The 17,649-nt window shown below is 50.1% G+C and overlaps 1 protein-coding gene across 4 annotated transcripts in view; it reads left to right on the top strand.

Annotated features, from left to right (window-relative positions):
* The window catches only part of RNF220 (ring finger protein 220), a 340,908-nt gene extending 323,807 nt beyond the window's left edge, over window positions 1-17,101 (top strand). For all 4 annotated transcript variants that reach the window (XM_073544949.1, XM_073544947.1, XM_073544950.1 and 1 more), the window contains 6 exons: window positions 966-1,052; window positions 1,140-1,195; window positions 1,363-1,441; window positions 12,723-12,831; window positions 13,948-14,022; window positions 16,391-17,101. In XM_073544949.1, the coding sequence (XP_073401050.1) occupies window positions 966-1,052; window positions 1,140-1,195; window positions 1,363-1,441; window positions 12,723-12,831; window positions 13,948-14,022; window positions 16,391-16,462 (478 nt within the window). In that variant the 3' untranslated portion in view covers window positions 16,463-17,101. The remainder of the gene's footprint in view (window positions 1-965; window positions 1,053-1,139; window positions 1,196-1,362; window positions 1,442-12,722; window positions 12,832-13,947; window positions 14,023-16,390) is intronic.
* The last annotated feature ends 548 nt before the right edge of the window (window positions 17,102-17,649 follow it).

Raw genomic sequence — 17,649 nt, 5'->3', positions numbered from 1 at the left:
CCTAATGGAAAACTTAGGGTCAACGAGGGAGTATAGGAAGGATAGGTCTCTTTTTGTTTGCTTCCAGGGTCCAAAGAAAGGGCGAAAGGCATCAAAGAGCACACTGGCGAGGTGGATAAGGGACGCCATCACCTTGTCGTACTCGTCAGAAGGCGCGGACATCCCAGGCAGAATAACGGCCCATTCCATAAGAGCGGTGTCAACTTCCTGGGCAGAGAGAGCAGGCGTCTCCATTGAGCAGATATGTAGAGCCGCTACTTGGTCCTCTCCTTCAACTTTCTTCACCCACTATCGGCTGGACCTAGCCACCTCCGCAGATCTAGCCTTTGGTAGAAGGGTGCTGGAGGCAGTGGTCCCCGCCTAATAGTCTCTGCAATTCTCTCCGTGGTGCCGTCATGGGGGAAGGAGAAAATCGTAGTTACTTACCATTAACGGTATTTCTCCGATCCCATGACGGCACCCGTATATTCCCTCCCTACACGCGTGGGGTGCGCACTTATTGTAAATACAGTTTAGTCAGAAAGTCACGTGGTGTCTCCTCTACGCAGTTTAAGAAAAAGGAATTTCTATAATAGAGTGTTGTGTTAATATTAGGCTGAAGTTCCGTTAATGCTCTGTAAAACAACTGGTGCGGGAGAGAGGTACCGGCTTTTTATCGGTAGGTTTCTGTCCCCGTGGGGCGGATCCCCACTCTCCGTGGTGCCGTCATGGGCTCAGAGAAATACCGTTAACGGTAAGTACGATTTTTGGTATGTTTCTTGTCTTTGGTGGTAATGGCGCATGCTTGTCTCTAATGATTCGGTCCGGTGCATAAGTCCTGGCATGCGCCTGTCGTCTGCGCCCCTCACCTCCTGATGTGTTAGAGAACCCCTAGAACGCATTGTCTTGTCCATTGTGAATTTCACACCATGATACAATCACTTCTGCTCTCCACCTCCTGTTTTCCTTGACAACTCGTTTTCCAGGTACACAGAAGCCGACGTCATCCCATGTACCGGGGAGGAACCTGGAGAAGCCAAGGAAAGAGAGGCGCTCCGTGGAGCAGTATTAAAGTGAGTGCCGTCCTCTGTCTGACCGACCAATCACTTGTGTTAGTACAGAAGGATATTAATAGAGACATTGTATGTTTCCTTTGACAGCGGAGGGACACCCAGCACCAGAATAACAACAGAGTTCTCCAAATGGAGCAACGACGGTGAGTCTGGGACCTGAATGGCATCATTCCGGAGAAGACGAGTAATGTCACTCGGTAGTGTCTCTCTCCATGGGGACTGGAGTGCTAAAGATGTAGTATTGGCGATGCCCCGTCCTGTGCACTTCTGTTTGGGTATCGGGATAACTTGGGGTTTACTTCTGTTGCAGAATTGCCATCAACGAGTAATGGAGAGAGCAGTAAACAGGATGCGATGCAGAAGACGTGTAAGAACAGCGACATTGAGAAGTGAGTGGTAGCCCCGGCGTTTTGTAGGGACTGTAGCTGCTGCATTCCCATTTCTTGGTGGCGCTCACCCTCCATATTCAGGAGCGCACTGCTCCTCTGCCTGCCGACACCCTGTTAGCAGCAGGATTAGTGCGCTCCAGATCGACTCTTCAGACCAGCAACATGGTTGCTGCTAACCCAGACTTTGCTCGCTGATGACGTCAGCAAAGACTTCTCTGCAGCATCAGTGGAGCACAGCAGCCTGCAGATCCAGCTTCAGAGCAGCACTTACATGATCCATAGAAAAGAGCGGGCTCCGCTGGGCTAGGACTCCGGCCGCCACTGCTCGAATACTTGTAATTGCAAGCACTTTCCATTTTTATCCATTTACAGTGCCTTGCGAAAGTATTCAGGCCCCTGGAACTTTTCAACCTTTTCCCACATATCATGCTTCAAACATAAAGATACCAAATGTAAATTTTTGGTGAAGAATCAACAACAAGTGGGACACAATTGTGAAGTTGAACAAAATTTATTGGTTATTTTAAAAGTTTGGGGAAATTCAAAAACTGAAAAGTGGGGCGTGCAATATTATTCGGCCCCTGTAACTTAATATCTTGTTGCGCCACCTTTTGCTGCGATTACAGCTGCAGTTGCTTGGGGTATGTCTCTATCAGTTTTGTACATCGAGATACTGAAATTCTCGCCCATTCTTCCTTGGCAAACAGCTGGAGCTCAGTGAGGTTGGATGGAGATCGTTTGTGAACAGCAGTTTTCAGCTCTTTCCACAGAGTCTCGATTGGATTCAGGTCTGGACTGTGACTTGGCCATTCTAACACCTGGAGACGTTTATTTGTGAACCATTCCATTGTAGATTTTGCTTTATGTTTGGGATCATTGTCTTGTTGGAAGACAAATCTCTGTCCCAGTCTCAGGTCTTTTGCAGACTCCAACAGGTTTTCTTCAAGAATGGTCCTGTATTTGGCTCCATCCATCTTCCCATCAATTTTAACCATCTTCCCTGTCCCTGCTGAAGAAAAGCAGGCCCAAACAATGATGCTGCCACCACCATGTTTGACAGTGGGGATGGTGTGTTCAGGGTGATGAGCTGTGTTGCCTTTACGCCAAACATATGGTTTGGCATTGTTGCCAAAAAGTTCAATTTTGGTTTCATCTGACCAGAGCACCTTCTTCCACATGTTTGGTGTGTCTCCAAGGTGGCTTGTTGCAAACTTTAAATGACACTTTTTATGGATATCTTTGAGAAATGGCTTTCTTCTTGCCACTCTTCCATAAAGGTCAGATTTGTGCAGTGTACGACTGATTTTTGTCCTATGGACAGACTGTCCCACCTCAGCTGTAGATCTCTGCAGTTCATCCAGAGTGATCATGGGCCTCTGGCTGCATCTCTGACCAGTCTTCTCCTTGTTTGAGATGAAAGTTTAGAGGGACAGCCGGGTCTTGGTAGATTTGCAGTGGTATGATACTCCTTCCATTTCAATATGATCGCTTGCACAGTGCTCCTTGTGATGTTTAAAGTTTTGGAAATCATTTTGTATCCAAATCCGGCTTTAAACTTCTCCACAACAGTATCACGGACCTGCCTGTTGTGTTCCTTGTCCTTCATGATGCTCTCTGCATCAAACAGAACCCTGAGACTATCACAGAGCAGGTGCATTTATACGGAGACCTAATTACACACAGGTGGATTATATTTATCATCATTAGTCATTTAGGACAACATTGGATCATTCAGAGATCCACAATGAACTTCTGGAGTGAGTTTGCTGCACTGAAAGTTACAGGGGCTGAATAATATTGCACGCCCCAGTTTTCAGTTTTTGAATTTCCACAAAAATTTGAAATAACCAATAAATTTTGTTCATCTTCACAATTGTGTCCCACTTGTTGATTCTTCACCAAAAATTTACATTTGGTATCTTTATGGTTGAAGCATGATATGTGGGAAAAGGCTGAAAAGTTCCAGGGGGCCGAATACTTTCACAAGGCACTGTAACAGGATGAGACAACTCCTATAAGATCTCTGCTTGCTTTTTGTGGATGAAACCCTTCACTAGCATTCAGATGCTCTCCTGTCCAAATGCAAGACTTGTAAGGAGCGGAGTCTGAGGAGCCGCACCCTGGCCACATTAAAGGGGATTTCTCTGGGGGATGTTACGGCAGTGCCAATTGTAAGGGATGTTATTAGGAAGCAGCGAGCCCTGGTGTGATGGGAATAGTGATGGGACGCAGCATAGTGTCCAGAAATGACCCTCGTACGTGGCCGCTCTCATTGCTGCGGTGGTGCTAGTCTTACAGTTTGTGCGGCTGATGGTGGTGACAGCGGGCGCTGAGCATCCCGAGGAAGTCACTAGCCCTTTCAGTTTACCACTTGATATACAGCGAGGGCCGCTGTCCGCCCATTTATCACCTGTCCCGGCAGCAGGCTCCAGTCATCCGTCCTCCGTCCCGCGAGAGACTCTTATTACTATCCTTAGAAGACTGGATTTTCCTGTAATAAATAGTCCCATCCTCGGTGTTCCTGCCGGCCGGACATTTTGCCCCAGGTGTATCTGTGCAAGTGTGTGAGGGAAATGAATTGATCACAGCGCTGCAGCCTGATGTGTATTCAAAAGGAAAGTGCGTGCGGGGGGAGCGTGCACCATCTGCTCGCTAACTGCTCCGGCGCGGAGCCGTGATATATGGCGACCCGGCCCGGCAGGCTAAATTGATTCATCTCCAGTTTCTGTTTCTTAATCTGGAGCTAAATTGGTTTCATTTTTCTTGTTTGGCGCTGAGGGCGGCCGAGGCCTGGAGCTCTTTAGGCCGGGCCCTGAGCAGCTTCATTTTTCATAACTTGGACTTTTCTATTTTTTCTTTAAAAAAAAAAAAAACGCTGTTATTGATCGCTTTGTGTTTTGCCTCCCGATTAACATTTACCAAAACAAATCTGTTGGATAAGCCGAGCTTCATCAGCGGTGTCACGGCGCCTTCGCTCTCCGTGAGCGATCATCTCATTGTGAAAATCTTCCAGTCATTCTGCATCTTGGCCCTACAAGGAGCAGGCTTGTGCTCGGCATTAACTCATCTGTCAGGAAAGTTCTCCCGTCATTCACTAATGACGTCATTAAACCCATGGTGTCATCAAATAAGGATTAACACTTTACATCAGGTTTTTGTGTTAAATTTATTTTTGGGGGCTTTTTTGAATTTTATTTATAAGCTGTAATTTTCACTTTAATCACAGGGGCTATTGTGAATTCATACAAGAAGAGTTTACAGCAGTTTCATAATCATCCGAGAAAGGATTACAATGAATGAGACCACACAGGATCCCCTATTCACAGTGCGTTATGTCACAGCTCTCCTCCTCTTTCTCCTGTACAATGACTGATAACACCTCTATATACAGCTAATATCATAGCATTTGCTATACGGGATATCACAGCTCACCTGCTCCCCCTCCTGTACGATGACTGATAACAGCTCTATATACAGTAGATAACACAGGATCCACCATTCACAATAGGTGATGTCACAGCTCACCTGCTCTTCCTGTACAATGACTGATTACACCTCTATACACGGCTAATAACACAGGATTCACCATGGGGATATCACAGTTCACCTGCTCCCCCTCCCTTCACTATGACCGTGACACGCACATTAGATGCGTTGACACAAGAGTTGGTCACAGTCTTCTCGTTGCTCACAATCTACGTGTGCATTGCCTGATACTCGCAGTTTGAATGGAGAAGCCGCAGCGGCCGGTGTGTGACAGCTGCGAGATTTCTATTTTTTTTTTTTTTTTTATTCATGCACATTGTGATAGGGAAATAAAACATTTGCTTTTAATTTCTCACAAAGGAAACTGATGTACCACAAAGAAACCCGATGCAAACAATAGATTTTCTTTCTGATAACACGCTCCCTTTATGTTCTTAGCTACCTGCATTTTACTAGGGCTGTGTTTGCCTCTCCCTTTAAGACATTGGCATGCTGGGAGTTGTAGTGTTGCACAGCGATAGGTTGGAGAGCGCAGCTCTGAGGTTACAGGGCCGGCAACTAAATCCAAAACGTCAGTGTTCAATTTTTCCTGTTATTTTTGTCGCCAAGCTAGATTGCGGGCACGGAAGTGCTGCGGGTGACGAGCCCACCGGGTCACCTCCCATTTGTTTTCCTCAATTTTGTGTTGTCATAAATTCATTCCAGCCGGTCTCGGTCGATCACTTTGTCTCCGTCAGGGCAGGGAACGGCTCTTCCCGGCATGATATATGACACAAAATGTCTCTGCCAGCCTCCCAATGAATCACTCCAGCTGTTTGGTGTCAACGTGAAAGCAAACAGGACAAGGAGAGGGCGAGCGGCGCGCTATAGGAAGAGACATGACGCGCCAATGTTTATTTAATAATTCTGTAATATTTCCAGCACCGGTGCGGGAGGACCTCCAGAAGTGGCAGAGGAGGGAGCGGAGGCCGGTGGGTGGAACAGGAGACTCTAATCTGCTGGGGTGGGTCATCCATCACCACGACAAGATCATTAATCAGGTGGAAGGAATGGGATGCTCCAGGAGAGGGGCCTGCGCGGATTACGCTGACAATACCCAATATCCTCGTGTTTGTCTCCGTTACTGCTGCAGCTTCTCTGTAACTTTCCTCGGTCCGTGGATTCACCCTGTAACTTGATTGAGCTGATATTGGAAAGGAGCGTTGTCGCATTTCATTCCAAAGTTGTCGCTGTCTTTTCAGTGCACTGCGATCCCATGCCCTAAAGAGATCCGCAGCAGAGAGGTCGCGTCCGCGGCACAGGACAGTCCGCGATCCCATGCCCTAAAGAGATCCGCAGCAGAGAGGTCGCGTCCGCGGCACAGGACAGTCCGCGATCCCATGCACTAAAGAGATCTGCAGCACAGAAGTCTCATCGGCGTCACAGAGGTCGTGTCTGCTCCCCAACTCCTGGTTATTTGCATACAGACCCACGTGAAGATTTGACCCTCTTATTAGGGATTGTGTAAGGCTATGTGCCCAAGTTGCAGAAATGCTGCAGAATCGTTTTTAGCTTGCAGAATGCTAGCGCTTTTCCAAACGATTTGAAACATCGCTTGGAAAAGTGATTGACAGGTTGGTCACACACAAGCATAGTGCTTAACAACTGTGACCAACTTTTTACAGAGGGTAAGTATATCCCTATTTCTTTTTTTTTTCTATTTTTAACAGGAATATGGTACCCAGGGCATGTAGAGTCTCCTCTCCTCCAGACCCTGGGTACCATCCGCACATGAAATGCTCACTTTACGCATGGTGGGCATAACCACATGCATAAAGTGAATGTTTCAATGCAATCCTATGGTGGAGGAATCGCCGCGATTCTGCAGAAATAATGAACATGCTGCGGATTTTACCGCTATGGGATTCCGCAGCGGAAAAATCTGCAGCATTGGCACAGCAACTGTGGAATCCCATGGGATGCGTTTTAACTAGCGGTTTTTAAGTGTTTAAGCGGTGGCCTTGCCGCTGCGGAAACGCTTAAAAACGCAACGTGGGCACACAGCCTTAGACTTTCCGTTGTAAACTTTCCTGACAGCAGCATAACCCAATAGGATAAATATTACCCTGTTGTCTCCGCTGGTCGGTGATTACTTGTGCGGTGATGATGTGTCGTTTTCTGGGCCGGTGATTGGCTGCAGAGACCATGTGAGCGTGGAAGACGTCAGCGCAGACCCATGGGAAGTGGTGGCAGCGGACCCGGGGGGATTATAGGGGTTGTCAACTCTTATTGAAAGGCCCCAACAAAAGGCCGGTGCCGCTCTGAGCGCTGAGTTCCCGACAATCTCGTGATATAGCTATTAGTGGCCGCTGATTGGCTGCAGCCTGCACAGTTCCATCGGGACAGACATCTGCTCTGAAGGCTGCAGCCACTAATGGCGATGTCACGAGATCGTCGGGGACACTGATCATGGAGGAAAGTATGCCTTTATTATTCAGCAGGTTGGGGACATAAACGGGGGTCGTCCATTAGCGGATGATCGATACCATTTGTGAAGCAGCTTTGCCTCTGGGTGGGCTTTGACCTTCATCAGCTGCATCTGTGGCAGCCCTCGTGGTCCGGATGGGTAACAGCTCAGTTAAGACGTCGGCCGCTGCCTTGCAGTTAGACCGCCCGTGTTCTGGGGTTTATTAATTCACAACACGCACTGAACATTTGTGGCGATTTGGCAGTCAGGATTCTCGGGGCCTCGAGCCAAACGAAGCTGCAGCTGATGGTCACAGGTGAGGACACAAGTCCCAGCCCCAGACGCCGCCTCATTGTAGAGGAGCAGCGAGCATCGCGCCCGCTCATGTACCCGCCACACCAAGCATACGGCAGCTGCCATCTCTACAGGTCATGATCCAGTAATTGTAGCTCGTCCAGCTCTGCTGCGTGCGAGCGGTACAGCTGTGCCAGCCAGAACATGCAGCCCATTGTAGCGTCACAGTGTGTCAGGAATATAAATCCTGTACAACATGCTGAGATCAGTAACTGCCGATTAGAGCTGTTGTGTGAAACGACACTCATCATTGGCTTGTGCTGCTGCACTTGCTTTACACTGCAGCATTGCTCGTTGGCAGCCTTGTCACTTCAGTGCTGCTCTGATTGATGGGCTCATTAACCTGCAGATGCCTGGGAAGGTAGTGCAGGTCACCTGGGACCTTTCACCCCTGAGTGGGTAGGTCTCGGTTTTCTCCCCGAAGCACCGCCAGGCGTGGGGCTTCATGGACAGGTTTTGGATTTTCCAGAAGATCAGTCCCGTTCTCTGAGGAGCAGCTTTATGCTGTTTCCAGCCTTGGCTGCCAGTCCTGTCATCGCCTCTCGTGGCACTAATATTGCTTTGGGTTAGGAGGAAGCTGTGTCCTGCGGTGCTGATAGTCGCAACCTCTGCCAAACCTGCCACCTAGGCCCTATTCACACGCCGCCCCTGAGATAATTACCTGGGGGAGGCTGGCGATGACGAGCGCTCGTCTGGGGAGAAATGTCAGGTCATGTCCCGTTATCCGCCAGCTCTGCAACAACATAATTCACTTGCTCACACAGCTGGTGCTTTGTTACAGTGTGTCATTGTCAGCTGTCTTTTGCTGATACATTGTAACAAACCAATGGGCCTGCGGGTCTAAGTGCAGATGCGGTTTCTAGTCCTGGTCTAATTTGGACATTTTCTGTGTGTAAATGATGAAGCAGAACAGAAAGATGTAGGCAAATCCTATGAAAACTGCCCTGTATAAATGTGTAATACGAGCATGTTGTGCTTGCTCGGAGGTTGCCATGGTAACATTAGTAAACTGACAGCTTGTAGGTCACATGACAGGAAGTGGAGTTAGCCTGTTGTTGTTACCATGGTAATCCTAGATCAAGCGTGAAGCCTCTAATGCAGCAGCAGCTCGAGGATGAAGAGGGCACGGTCGGGTATTCATCTGGTTCTGTGTCTTTGTGCTTTGGACTGGAGGCGCCCTGCGATGCCACAGGAGTCTGCTCTGTCCCTGAGAGAGTTCTCCAGTGCCGGGATGTAGAGGGCACGGTTGTGTATTTGACTGGTTCTGTATCTTTGTACTTTGGACTGGAGGCGCCCTGCGATGCCACAGGAGTCTGCTCTGCCCCCGAGAGAGTTCTCCAGCGCGGGGATGTAGAGGGCACGGTTGTGTATTCGACTGGTTCTGTATCTTTGTGCTTTGGACTGGAGGCGCCCTGCGATGCCACAGGAGTCTGCTCTGTCCCCGAGAGAGTTCTCCAGCGCGGGGATGTAGAGGGCACGGTTGTGTATTCGACTGGTTCCGTATCTTTGTGCTTTGGACTGGAGGCGCCCTGCGATGCCACAGGAGTCTGCTCTGTCCCCGAGAGAGTTCTCCAGCGCGGGGATGTAGAGGGCACGGTTGTGTATTCGACTGGTTCTGTATCTTTGTGCTTTGGACTGGAGGCGCCCTGCGATGCCACAGGAGTCTGCTCTGTCCCTGAGAGAGTTCTCCAGCGCGGGGATGTAGAGGGCTCGGTTGTATATTCAACTGGTTCTGTATCTTTGTGCTTTGGACTGGAGGCGCCCTGCGATGCCACAGGAGTCTGCTCTGTCCCCGAGAGAGTTCTCCAGCGCGGGGATGTAGAGGGCACGGTTGTGTATTCGACTGGTTCCGTATCTTTGTGCTTTGGACTGGAGGCTCCCTGCGATGCCACAGGAGTCTGCTCTGTCCCCGAGAGCGTTCTCCAGCGCGGGGATGTAGAGGGCACGGTTGTGTAATCGACTGGTTCTGTATCTTTGTGCTTTGGACTGGAGGCATCCTGCTCTGCCCCGAGAGAGTTCTCCAGCGCGGGGATGATCCGCATCCTCTTCCAGCCTTGTGTGATCTCGCCACTCTCACAATCCAGAGTCAATTAAGATTCTGCTCCTGCAAATTCAGAGATAATTTAATTAACAGAGCGCCTTGGAGCGCTCCTTGGGGACTGCGCGGAGATTGCTCAATTTAATTTTGAGCAACAAAGCTGTGGCTATAAGTAAACTTCTGATAAACGAGCGGCGTAGGAGCCGAGAGCACCAGGGTCAGGCGGGAGACTGCCGGCACGGCGTGCCGAGGACAGAGGCCACGGGGATCCTCGGATCTGACGCCTGTGATGAATGTGGGATTATGTCTCCTACCGCGTCCAGAGTTTTATTAGAGTACATGAAATATTTAGTGCAATTCTCTGAAGAATAAACTTCTCCACAAGCGCGCCATCCCGATCGGTTTATTTCGTAAAAGGTGTTCCTGGAGTTTTTGTTTTTGTTTTTTATTTAGAAAAAGCAGCAATAACAATGTTACATTGTAATTACTCCATTCAGTGATGTCATCACTGGGGGCGGGGCTGACAACCTCCCACTATATACAGGCAGGTTGTCAGCAGTAATAGTGGTGTATAAGGGGTGTGGTCTTGTGATGTCATCACTGGGGGCGGGGCTGACAACCTCCCTCTATATACAGACAGGTTGACAGCAGTAATAGTGGTGTATAAGGGGTGTGGTCTTGTGATGTCATCACTGGGGGCGGGGCTGACAACCTCCCACTATATACAGGCAGGTTGTCAGCAGTAATAGTGGTGTATAAGGGGTGTGGTCTCGTGATGTCATCACTGGGGGCGGGGCTGACAACCTCCCACTATATACAGGCAGGTTGACAGCAGTAATAGCTGGTGTGTAAGGGGTGTGGTCTCGTGATGTCATCACTGGGGGCGGGGCTGACAACCTCCCACAATATACAGGCACGTTGAAAGCAGTAATAGCTGGTGTATAAGGGGTGTGGTCTCGTGATGTCATCACTGAGGGCGGGGCTGACAACCTCCCACTATATACAGGCAGGTTGACAGCAGTAATAGCTGGTGTATAAGGGGTGTGGTCTCGTGATGTCATCACTGAGGGCGGGGCTGACAACCTCCCACTATATACAGTGGTCATAGAGCGGAAGAGGGGGTGTAGATTACCAGGATCTGTGTATTTTTGGTTGTCGGGTTGAGGTTTCGTTTTAAACATTGCAGTGATGGGGAGAACATTTTTCTTTTAGGCCATTTTGCATCTTCTCCCCCATTCAGTGCGTTCTTCCGTTCCCCCGTCCTCTCGGTAGGAGCTGGGTTAGTGGCCTCCTGCCACGTTCTGCCTGTGATCCGTCCCAGCAGGCGCCGATTCCACCATTTGTCCCGGCACGCTCATGCGGAGAGCGGCAGGTGCAGGATTTTCGCCTAGTTTGCAGGCAGCAGGGGGTGAGCGGGAACGGCCGTGTAAAACATCCCCCTTGTGTCGGGGTCTCTGGCGCTCTTTTGATTAGCAGCAGATGAAGGCCCCGGATCTGAGGAATCCTCGCTCGTGGCTCCGTCTCTTGTTAATAAATGGATATTTAACAATGTCTGCGAGCGTATGAAGTGATAATAACTAAATCAATATCCCCGCCATTGATTTGTCCCGGCTCCCTGCAGCGTGACGCAGCGAGCAGCGCGTTAATTTTCCAGCTAACTAGCGGCCTGATCCGCAGTCCGGCTATTGATTGCCTTTTGTATTAGACGTTATCCTCCTGCAAAAAAATCATTGTGCCCAGATCCTGTAATAATCCCATTACATGGCGGGCTGCGCCGCTTTATGTGCTGTTCCCACGTGTTCGGCCCGACTGTTGGAGGAGTATTTGCTCTGTTCTGGCTGTAGTGAGCAGCGGCCATGACTGTCCCCGCGCAGACGGCCCCTGTCACATCTTCTGGCTTTTACCTCTGCAGTCACTTTACTGCTAATTGGGAAGAATGCGAATGGACGGATGAATAAATAGATGGACGGATGAATAAATAGATGGACGGATGAATAAATAGATGGACGGATGAATAAATGGATGGACGGATGAATAAATGGATGGACGGATGAATAAATGGATGGACGGATGAATAAATAGATGGACGGATGAATAAATGGATGGACGGATGAATAAATGGATGGACGGATGAATAAATGGATGGACGGATGAATAAATGGATGGACGGATGAATAAATGGATGGACGGATGAATAAATGGATGGACGATGAGTGGATGGACGATGAGTGGATGGACGATGAATAAATGGATGGACGATGAGTGGATGGATGGACGATGAGTGGATGGATGGACGATGAGTGGATGGATGGACGATGAGTGGATGGATGGACGATGAGTGGATGGATGGACGATGAATAAATGGATGGACGGATGAATAAATGGATGGACGATGAGTGGATGGATGGACGATGAGTGGATGGATGGACGATGAGTGGATGGATGGACGATGAATAAATGGATGGACGGATGAATAAATGGATGGACGGATGAATAAATGGATGGACGATGAGTGGATGGATGGACGATGAATAAATGGATGGACGGATGAATAAATGGATGGACGATGAATAAATGGATGGACGGATGAATAAATGGATGGACGGATGAATAAATGAATGGACGGATGAATAAATGGATGGACGGATGAATAAATGGATGGACGGATGAATAAATGGATGGACGATGAGTGGATGGATGGACGGATGAATAAATGGATGGACGATGAGTGGATGGATGGACGGATGAATAAATGGATGGACGGATGAATAAATGGATGGACGATGAGTGGATGGATGGACGGATGAATAAATGGATGGACGGATGAATAAATGGATGGACGATGAGTGGATGGATGGACGGATGAATAAATGGATGGACGGATGAATAAATGGATGGACGATGAGTGGATGGATGGACGGAGCGCTTACAATCCACTTTGTTTTTTTCTGTTTCAGGATCACAGAACAATCGGCAGTGACGACGTTTGAGGCGTTAAAGGCGCGAATCCGGGAACTAGAAAGACAACTCTCCCGAGGAGACCGCTACAAATGCCTCATCTGCATGGTGAGTACTTCGTGGTTGTGGGGGATCACCGGCAGCTTCTGGGGTCCGGTGGAAGCTCCATCAGCCGATTACTCACTGAATAAGGGTGCGGCCAAATGACGCTGCAGAGATTGGCTGATTATAATTGCTGCACCATCTCGTGGGGGAATTCACTATTTCCCAGCAAAATCAAGTGACTGACAAATATTTTTCATCGTGCCGCTGTGTCTTACCATAATGGGGTTCAATGCTCGCTTCTGCTGTTCTTCCCATGGGCTCAGCCTCTTAGGTTAGGGGTCTGCCACTGGTTTCTTGTGTGGTGGATCCTGTCCCTTAGGGGGGTTTCAAACATCCACATTTTGTGCGAAAAGTATGGACCGGAGTGTGCGGCCCTTAGGAGTTCTGGTCAAGACCCTCACAGCCGGTCCATATACAGATTATTATTATTATTTATTTCTATAGCGCCATTGGTTCCATGGTGCTGTACATGAGACGGGGTTACATACAAATTACAGATATCACTTAGAGTAAACAAACAATCACAGACTGATACAGAGGGGAGAGGACCCTGCCCCGGGGGGCTTACATTCTACAGGATGGTGGGGAAGGAGACAGTAGGTCGGGGGGGTTGCAGCAGTTCCGGTGTTGGTTGAGGTGATATCTCCAGTAGTGGTGAGGAGGCAGCGGGATCACTGCAGGCTGTAGGCTTTCCTGAAGAGGTGGGTTTTCAGGTTCCGTCTGAAGTATCCGAGTGTGGTTGATAGTCGGACGTGTTGGGGCAAAGAATTCCAGAGGATGGGGGACAGTCGGGAGAAGTCTTGGAGGCGGTTGGGTCAGGAGCGAATAAGTGTGGAGGAGAGAAGGAGGTCTTGGGAGGACCGAAGATTATGTGAGGGAAGGTATTGAGGGATTAGTTCAGAGACATATGGGGGAGACCGGTTATAGATGGCCTTGTAGGTCAGTATTAGTAATTTGAACTGGATACGCTGAGGGAATGGGGTGGTGATTTGTGGATGTAGCAGATCCTGCCATCTCAGCTTCTTGGTGTAATGTTTTTTTGTTTTGTTTATTTTGCTGCCTCCTAAGGGTAAATGTGCACCATTTGTGCACTTACTATCCTCTCCTCTTTTCTCGCAGGACTCGTACACGATGCCCCTGACGTCCATTCAGTGCTGGCACGTGCACTGCGAGGAATGCTGGCTGCGCACTCTGGTAAGGTGGGGGCCAATATGACATAAAGAACCAACAGGGGGTCTTTACTTGTAGACCCCGTCTATAAGAGCAGCAATTCCTGTGGGCAGATTATGCGCCCGCTGCCGGTCTCCTCTGCACCACATTCTTCATCCACCATTACTTTGGTGGTTTCAGCGTGCAGCGCTGCCAAGCTCAGGTGCTGCCAACTGCTGCTATCGTTACTGAGGCTCCATGACTTTTCCACGATATGCAACGTGAACTGTACGAGGGGGTCCTGGACCAGTGACCTGCTCTCGCACTCTCCCCCCCTGCACTCTCCCCCCCTGCACTCTCCCCCCCTGCACTCTCCCCCCCTGCACTCTCCCCCCCTGCACTCTCCCCCCCTGCACTCTCCCCCCCTGCACTCTCCCCCCCTGCACTCTCCCCCTCGGCGCTCTCCTCCTCCTCTCCCCCTCGGCGCTCTCCTCCTCTCCCCCTTGGCGCTCTCCTCCTCCTCTCCCCCTTGGCGCTCTCCTCCTCCTCTCCCCCTTGGCGCTCTCCTCCTCCTCTCCCCCTTGCCGCTCTCCTCCTCCTCTCCCCCTCGGCGCTCTCCTCCAACCCTTCCCCCGCGCTCCCCTCTCCCTCCCCGTCGACGCTCTCCTCCCCTTCCCTCCCTCGACGCTCTCCTCCTCCCCTTCCCAGTCACTCGACGCACTCCTCCTCCCCTCCTCGACGCTCTTCTCCTCCCCTTCCCCCTCGACGCTCTCCTCCCCTCGCCAGCCTGTGTGCTCTTTTCTGCCCCCCAGTGGTATGATTGTAATATGCAGTTACACGGCACTTGGCAGTGTCCTTCTTATCCACTGTCTCTGTCCTGCTCGCACCTTAAGAAATCTTTCTTGCTTTCAGATCTTTTGCTGTACCTGAATTACCTGCTGTTTGCAGGATAGCGCCCTCAGCAGCCTGCCAGGGAGTGTGCGGTGCTAGCACGGCCGAGGTGGTGGGCAGCGCGCAGATTGTCGGCAGCGTTGCTGTAGCCAGCCGCGGTCTGATTTGTGGCATCCCTGAATATGACCACATTGTAATCAGAGCGAGCTCCCGGTGGGGGAAGAAAGGCTCAGTAAGGCCCTTGGTGCTGGGAAACAATTAATAAGCACGCTCTTGTGTTCCACCCGGCGTCCCCCACCTCTCAGACCCTCAATTTATGAAACCAGTCGTCCCAGCCTGAAATAGCCGCCTACTAATGTAGCCATTAAAACGTAGCCTGAAGACGGCCGTAAAAAGCCTGGAACGCCTTGCTGCTTTTGTGTCTTGATCAAAGTGAATGTGTGTAATCTCGTTAAGTCTGCCCTTTACCCCTCCCAGCGACTCCCCAATCTCTGCGGCCCCCTTCCCTCCAGGTCACCCACATATTTGCACTGGTTTAACGGCTGCAGCTGTATCCTCGCGTGTGGCGGATCAGCGGCGTCCTGCAAATCGCGTCCCACCCCGTTTCACACATGAAAGTGAAAAGCTTGTATAATAAAACACTAGGAAAATACGGTAATTAATGGCGAGCAGCAGGACGATCCCGCCTGACGATTGCGCTCACATCCGCTGGATTTCCTACTCCCCCGCGCCTTTTCCATCTCGCAATAAACAATTTAAGATTTAATTGGCTTGAAGAGGCGGCGCGGAATCGCGTGCAGAAGGAAAGCATTTTTATACGTACGCGGATGAAAGGAGCCAATCTCTCGGCCCGCAAATAAAAACTGTCTAGAGGGACAGGTGCGAGAGGTTAGAGAGCGCCACGTGACAGCTCGGGGTAGAGATCCAGAGCTTTGACGCGGTCAGGACAAAGCTGGGGGGAGAGAGAAACCCCAAACATATGCTGAATTCTAGCCTCTCAGATGATGGTGGTCTTACGGTCATTACTGGGGTATTATGAGCACAGGCAGTTAAGTATCTACATGGGGGTCCGACCACTGACGCCTCCACTCATCAGAGTGGGCACATGCCGCTCCGTCTGCGGTGGCTGGAGATGGCACAGTACCTTCTTCTGGCGATCGCTGGGATCTTCACATGCGCTTGCTGGGTGGGGTCCCTGTGTTGTCAGTGGAGCAGCTCTGCTGTCTCCTTCTCTCCCAGAAGAACATAACGATCAGGTAACGCTGACTGATGTCAGGAGACCCTCATATATACAAGTGAATGGGAGTCTTCCACTCCATCCTGCTTGTGGTTCAGCCAATATGGCTGCCGCTGCAGCCCCCGTAGAGTGTCCTGAATATGACAACTGCATTTTTGTGAAAGCGGGTGCTGTGTCGCTACACAATATCCAGATTTGGGAGCCCGGGGCGACTCGGGGGCCTGGAATGGCAGCCATATTGGAGGAGGCACCTTGTTATTTCCTGACGTCCTGTCTCTTTTGCAGGGAGCGAAGAAGCTGTGCCCGCAGTGTAACACCATCACTTCACCAGGGGACCTCAGGCGCGTCTACTTGTGAGAGACTGCCATCGCTCCAATTTCGCTCAACACTCGCCCTGGTCTCCTTGCGCCTCCATTTTCCGGAGTCGGAGGCTTCGCCGGGGTCTGTAATGTGACAGAGGAAGATTTGGAAGCTGACGGACATTCTTATCCGTAATGGAGCAAATAAAACTTTAATATGAAAGTTCGAAACTTTCCTGGACTTTGTGGCTTCCAGATCTTCTCACTTTGTTCCTTCCAGTCGGCACTAACGGGGGGAGACGCCAGATCCCTTCCCCCGCAGCACTCTGTACGTTTTCTCTTCTCCCTGTACCTGCTGCTGATTTTTAATGTTCCTCTATGAAGTCACCCAGAGCCGAGGACTCGACGGCCCACAACCCCCTTATTTTTTCTTGTTTACATCGTCCCCATCCTCCGCGCTCCGATCTGGACTCTTCTGTCAACGGGCAACGGCGCGGACCTGTACAGGCGACCCCCACTGTGGTTCTGTCTCTGAAGGACGTCGTCCTCGTTTCTCCTCGTGCGGTTTTGTGATTTTATATATTTTTTTTTTTTGTAAAAAGCAGGGAAAAGAAGAAAACGTGGAGAACCGCGAAGCACATGTAATATAACTTCTATGTTTACAATGTTGAGTATAAATGAAGAGACTCCAAATGTTCCCCAATATCTTCCTTTATCAGATGGGGGTCGGCTCGGGATTCTGACGGGTGGGTTAGTTTTCATTTTCTGACAAAATGGGTCTAACAATATCGTAATTTATTTTTGGAACTTTTTTTTACCAATTTTGCTTTGGACGTCTATTTTTTTTCTTTACCCAGTGAAGGGTGCGCCCTTTGCGGGATTATGGGAGCACAGTGATGCCCCCGTCACCTCTTGGGCAGTGGATTAAGCCCTGTGGTGCTAGCGGCAGAGATCCCCATCTAAGGCCCGCTGTTCGATGTGGTAATGCTCCATGTGATAACACTTGGGCTGGGAATCGCGGGGGACTCGGGCTCGGGAAGTGTCAGCCTCGCTTTTCTGTGCAGCTCGTGCCAGGAATCCACTTTAATATTTTCCTGCTGCTTCCAAAGCAGAACTGAGCGGCCAACTGCAAACTGCGCTCTGATTGGTCGCTGCAGGTGACGCACACTTGGCGTTCTGCCCCCGTTTGTCTCCGACCGATGTGCGGGGTCATACGGGGGCTTTACAGGAGGTAAGAACTGCTCC

The sequence above is a fragment of the Dendrobates tinctorius genome, unplaced genomic scaffold (genome assembly GCF_039654945.1).
Source record: "Dendrobates tinctorius isolate UK_male_01 unplaced genomic scaffold, ASM3965494v1 ptg000138l, whole genome shotgun sequence".
Lineage (NCBI taxonomy): Eukaryota > Metazoa > Chordata > Amphibia > Anura > Dendrobatidae > Dendrobates > Dendrobates tinctorius.
The sequence above is the reverse complement of the archived record's forward strand: the minus strand, read 5'-3'. Positions and strand labels throughout refer to the sequence as shown.